At 46.1% G+C, this 6,234-nt stretch overlaps 1 protein-coding gene across 1 annotated transcript; it reads left to right on the top strand.

Moving 5' to 3' along the window:
• The first annotated feature begins 725 nt into the window (after window positions 1–725).
• TMEM30B (transmembrane protein 30B) lies at window positions 726–3,906 on the top strand. Its single transcript, XM_037132431.2, has one exon. The coding sequence runs from the start codon at window positions 962–964 to the stop codon at window positions 2,021–2,023; it is 1,062 nt and encodes a 353-aa protein (XP_036988326.1). The 5' UTR covers window positions 726–961; the 3' UTR covers window positions 2,024–3,906.
• Window positions 3,907–6,234: the final 2,328 nt, after the last annotated feature.

Below are 6,234 nucleotides of genomic sequence, written 5' to 3'. Positions count from 1 at the left end.
CGTCTATGGGAAACCTGGATCAGGGCATCTACAAGTAATCAGAAAAGAAAAAAGAAATCACATATAGTTCAGTGCATTTTTCTCCCTGTGAGGTTCCTCCACCGGCTACAGAGATTTAAACGCTCTAAACCTCCTGCAATGTTTGACTCTCTTTTTTAAGTTATTTTATTGTTAAAGAACTTTCCACTTTTCTTAGTTATACTATACGGCCAGGTCAGGGCACCTACCAGAAAACCATTTCCCGTCAAAAGAAATGCTACAATTTGAACGCAGTCATTGAATTCATAACAAATTAGCCATAGTGTAATCCCCTGAGATTACAATTTGTGACTGAAATTTGACTGAAATCGGATAACCTACAAAGGCAAAAGGATCTAGTTAATTTTTTTTTTCAGATAAAATAGGATTAATAACCTGAAATCGTCAGGTCTCCAGGGCCTTGTGGTACAATCCCTCACGTGCTGTAGGCTGCAGCTCCTGTGATTTCCAGGAAGACTGGCCCAGGCACCGCAGTATCTTGGAAGGTAGAAGGGAAGCTGGTAGCTGAGCAAGGTATGATCCACTCAAAGGCAGCCTTGGGCCGCTGCACCTGGAAGAGGAGGAGCTGGCATCCGGACCCACCCAGGCCCGGAGGAAACAGGAGCTCTGGGCCCGCCAGGTGAGGAAAGGTGTGCCTAGCCGACTCACTTTCGGAGGCGGGGCACGACTCCCGATTACCATTAGGGGCGGAGCCGGCCCAGATCACCTGGGCCCAGGCGGAACTGTAGTGTTAGGTCGGTGCACTGAGAACCTGGAATTTAGGCTCACCTGTGCGGGGGGCCAGAGGCGGGACCAAAGCTCACCTGCGCCCGCCGAAACCTGACCCAGGACTAGCCCCCGGGATCGCCCAGCGCGGCGGGGGCGGCGACCCGGCCGGCCCCATCTGAGCAACCCTCCGTCCGTCTGTACCGGTGGGGCCGCCATGACCTGGAGCGCCTCGGCTCGCGGCGCGCACCAGCCAGACAACACCGCGTTCATGCAGCAGCGCCTACCCGCCTGGCAGCCGCTGCTGTCGGCCAGCATCACGTTGCCGCTCTTCTTCTGCGCGGGCCTGGCCTTCATCGGCCTGGGCCTGGGCCTCTACTACTCTTCCAACGCCATCAAGGAGCTCGAGTACGACTACACGGGCAACCCGGGCACCGGGAACTGCTCGCGCTGCGGCGTAGCGGACCAGGACCGCGCGCCGCCGCCCACCTGCTTGTGCGCCTGGTACTTCTCACTGCCCGAGCTCTTCCAAGGCCCGGTGTACCTCTACTACGAGCTCACCAACTTTTACCAGAACAACCGGCGCTACAGCGTGTCCCGCGACGACGCGCAGCTGAGCGGGCTGCCCAGCGCTCTGCGCCACCCGATCAACGAGTGCGCCCCCTACCAGTTCAGCGCGGCCGGCCTGCCCATTGCGCCCTGCGGTGCCATTGCCAACAGCCTCTTCAACGACTCCTTTTCTCTGTGGCACCAGCGCCAGCCCGGCGGGCCCTACGTCGAGGTGCCGCTCGACCGCACCGGCATCGCCTGGTGGACCGACTACCACGTCAAGTTCCACAACCCGCCGCTGGTGAACGGCAGCCTGGCGCTGGCCTTCCAGGGAACCGCGCGCCCGCCCAATTGGCCCCGGCCAGTCTACGAGCTCAGCTCCGACCCCAACAACACTGGCTTCATCAACCAGGACTTCGTGGTGTGGATGCGCACCGCGGCGCTGCCCACGTTCCGCAAGCTGTACGCGCGCATCCGGCAGGGCAACTACTCCACCGGGCTGCCGCGCGGCGCCTACCGCCTCAACATCACCTACAACTACCCGGTGCGCGCCTTCGGCGGCCACAAGCGCATCGTCTTCAGCAGTATCTCGTGGATGGGCGGCAAGAACCCCTTCCTGGGCATCGTCTACCTGGTCGTGGGGTCCCTCTGCATCGTCACAGGCTTCGTCATGCTGGTCGTCTACATTCGCTACCAGGACCAGAACGACGAGGATGAGGACCAGGAATAATTCCTGCTCAAAGCATCCATTCTGCCTCTTGCCAAAAGTCTCTTGCAAGCTTCTTTTGGCTTCTGCCCCTTGCCCCTCATCCAGTCCCAACCTAGCCTCACTTTTCCTGCTGTGAATGAGAGGACCGGAGAGAGTAATTACACCCCACTGGGGGCTACCAGACTCTTGCTGGGTCGTTTAGGCTGGATGTTTATGACAGCCTTGCAAAATCTCCCCTTCTACTTCACGATTTACCGAGATGACATGTTAGGTTCTTAAGGTCCGTAACATTTGAGATCGAAAGGGAGGTCAGAGACTCCTTTTCATCTATTTAATGAAGAGACAGACCTAGAGATGTTAAATAATTCATCCAAGATCAGGCAACTACTCGTTGGCTCCTGACTCTCATTCAGGAGCGTTTACCACTAAGTACAGTGGTTTTCTTTCTTTATCCTTTCTCTTTTTTTCTTTCTTTTAATTTTATTGGCGGGGGTGGGGGCAGGTGGGGTAGCAAGTGAAGCCCACAAAATAACCTGCTGCAGTATGGAGAGCTGGGGGAGTCCATATTTGTTTAAAATGTAGGTGGATTAGGAGGCACCAACCCCAGAGATTCTGACAGTCAGGCAGGGCTGAGACTCTCGAAGCTGCATTTTTCACAAGCCCCTTTGGAGATTCTTCTTGTAACCCCTCAAACTGGGGAATTACTGCCCTGAAACAGGATACAGGTGGAATACTGATGCTTCCCTGTTTCTTCATGTGTCTGAGGCTGGTCCTGAAACACTCACTGGAGGCCAGTTTTTCAGGTATTTAGTTCCAGGGTCACTGGCAATCAATAGTGCAGGTTTGGTCTGGCACTCCACCTTGACCATGGAAGGGAATATTTTAACCTTAGAATCAGCTGGAAGGAATCTTCGAGGGAAGGTGCATTTCCTGAGTCATATTTATTATACCTACTTTTTCCCTAAGGTATAAGAAAAAAAACTTAAATCTATGTTCTCAGGTGAAGTTTCTTTGTTCCTAGTAGTTATGTTGAAATGAATGCTAAAGAGTATATGTAGTCTTATATGTAAAGTAAAATCTTAAGAATTATTTGAACATTTGAGATAATGTTAAACTCTGACTAAAATTATCCTAATATATACAAAGTTATTCTAAGAAGCAATAGAATTATTTAAAAAATATTTTTATGCCTACAGAACTTAAAGAAAACTTAGTGATATGGTATTAACCAGCTTATTTGCCTAAAGCAGTGGTGTGGCGTTCTGTCAGACAGAACTCTAGCACCTCCTCCCCATCACAGCTACTTTCCAGTTGCTACCATTTTTGCTCAGACCTGGGAGTATTTTGTTTTTAGTAATCAAAGAAACGTGGAGTAGTATTGAGTGTTGTACATTAATTCTATTTTACTGTGCTCTATTTCTTTAAAAATTAATAGTTGATAGACAGCATGCATGTTCCCGACATCAGATCAGATCTTTGGAGTGTGATTCAAGATAGTCTGTCCCACTCTTTACATCACTAAAAAATTTTTTTTAGCAATTTCAGTATGTTGACCTCCCAGCTCCTGAAGGTGACACAATTCAATTGTCAGATTGCACATTGTGATTTTAAGCTATGAAAATAGGATCATTATACAGAGTAATTCGTATTTATTATGAATGTTTGATCTAGCCATTCACTAGCCTAGCCCGTATTTATGTTGGAGCTGAGAACTGACTACATTTTTTTACTGTGTAGTTGAGAGCAACCATGTATTTTGCTATCATCTGTACAACATTCAGTCTATTGCTGTAACATTTTAAGCAAGAATACGAAATTTAAGGTATCTGATTAATTCACTGAGTGAGGTTCCAGGCCCTATTCTCTGGGTTTTTGAAAGAGAATAAAGGTTATGTTTGTTTTAACTTTGTTATCGCATTTGCTTAATGCTTTTGAACTATGATCTTAAAGGCACAAACAGTACCATGCTCTGAGCTCATTTGTTATTAGCAGACATACTGCAGCAACTAAGTCATCCTTCAGACTAAGGCTCAAAGTGAACTCAGTCTTTCAGAGCTAACTTCCTAAAACCACTTGAACTTACCTCCACATCGACGTCCAGTAGGAATTAGGTGATCTTCAAATATTGTTTGATTTTGCAAAAATGAGGTCGATTTAAAAATATACATAGTGTTAAAGATTATTAATGAATGTGATTATAGCAGTTTTCTTTATTTCTGCATCTTTCTCAAATTCTGAATTGCAATTATTTGTCAGGTATTTTGTACTACAAAACCACAGAAATCTTAAAAGCAAAAAATGTGAAACACGTTCTTGTGCTGTAGCATTTTGTTTGCTGTCTCAGGATTCCAGCTGGGATTGGATTCTTTAGTTGCCGGTAAGTGTATCCTAGTTGAATCTGTCTTCTGGGCTGAAAAGAGGGAACCTCAACAATTGCACTGGAAAGGTGCTTCGATCTATCCTGATAAAATAAAACAAAAAAGGAGAAACTAATGTGGTTAGTGGGAACTCCCAAAGTAGAACAATAATAACAAAGATTTTTCCATGTCTCTCCAGAATCAAATCAATTAAACAAACAATTTACTAACCATGCAATTGTTAAAAATCAGAGACAGAATCGTAGTCTGGGATTTCCCTTAGTAATAAATATCACTTCACAATATATAACTACAGCCCTTTGTGCCTCACTTTAAATCCTTTGCTCTCTTTCTGTCATTAGCAATCTTAACAATCTTAAATTCTCAAACAGTTATTGGTAGAGCTGCAATGTAATCAATTCCTTATATGCCCTTGGATATAAGTCATCAGTCACTGTAATAACAGTCAATTCCTTCCTTATTTTTACCAGGCATTTCTTTTTTTTTTTAATTGATTATGCCATTACAGTTGTTCTATTCCCCCCCTCATTCCCCTCCACCCTACCCCCCATCCCCACCATTACCCCCCTTTAGTTTATGACCATGTGTCTCAAGTTCTTTAGATTCTATATTTCCCATACTATTCTTGCCCCCCCCCCATCTATTTTCTATCTACTGTCTATGCTACTTATTTTCTGTACCTTCTCCCCCCTTCTTCTCCTCCCACTCCCCTGTTGCTAACCCTCCTTAAGATCTTCATTTCTATGGTTCCACTCCTGATCTAGCTGTCCTTTTAGTTTACTTTTGGTTTAGGTGTGGTTGTTAATAACTGAGTTTGCTGTCCTTTCACTGTTCATGGTTTTTTAACTTCGTTTTCTTAGGTAAGTCCCTTTAACATTTCATATAATAAGGGCTTGGTGATGATGAACTCCTTGAATTTGGTCTTATCTGAGAAGCACTTTATCTGTCCTTCCATTCTAAATGAAAGCCTTGCTGGATAGAGCAATCTTGGTTGTAGGTCTTTGGATTTCATGACTTGGAATACCTCTTTCCAGCCCCTTCTTGCCTGGAAGGTCTCTTTTGAGAAATCAGCTGACAGTCTGATGGGAACTCCTTTGTAGGTGACTGTCCCCTTATCTCTTGCTGCTTCTAGGATTCTCTCCTTCATTTGAATCTTGGCTAATGTAATGATGATGTGCCTTGGTGTGTTCCTTCTTGGGTCCAACTTCTTTGGTACTCTCTGAGCTTCCTGGATTTCCTGGAAGTCTATTTCCTTTGCCAGATTGGGGAAATTCTCCTTTATTATTTGTTCAAATGCAGTTTTCCACTGGTGGCTGTTCCTTTCCCCCTTCTGGTACCCCTATAATTCGGATATTGGAGCGTTTAAAGATGTCCTGGAGGTTCCTAAGACTCTCCTCATTTTTTTGAATTCTTGCTTCTTCACTCTTTTCTGTTTGGCCATTATTTGCTTTCTTCTGGTCCACTCCATTGATTTGAGTCCCATTTTCCTTTTCATCGCTGTTGGTTTCCTGTGCAATTCCATTCATTTCAATTAGTTTTGCCTTCATATGTTTGTCTAATTTGTGGCTATAATCAACCAGTTCTGTGAGGATCCTGATCACCAGTGTTTTAAACTGTGCGTCTGAGAGTTTTGCTATTTCTTCATCGCTTAGATTTATAGGCTCTGGGGCTTTGAGATCTTCTTGAGCCATTTTTGGTCTGTTCGTGCCCTTTAAGTGTGAGGAGCGGAGCCTTGGACTCCCAGGTTGCTGGGTTGTGACGCTGTATGTGGGGGCGTGGTCAGAGCGGGGAAATGGCGGCCCCCTCTGCTGTTTTGCACTGCTGGGTAAGGAGCAGAGCCTTAGGTGGTTCACC

This window comes from Artibeus jamaicensis, unplaced genomic scaffold, assembly GCF_021234435.1.
Source record: "Artibeus jamaicensis isolate MK-2021 breed Jamaican fruit bat unplaced genomic scaffold, CSHL_Jam_final contig_851, whole genome shotgun sequence".
In the NCBI taxonomy this organism is placed as follows: domain Eukaryota; kingdom Metazoa; phylum Chordata; class Mammalia; order Chiroptera; family Phyllostomidae; genus Artibeus; species Artibeus jamaicensis.
This window is presented reverse-complemented; position numbering and strand designations above follow the sequence as displayed.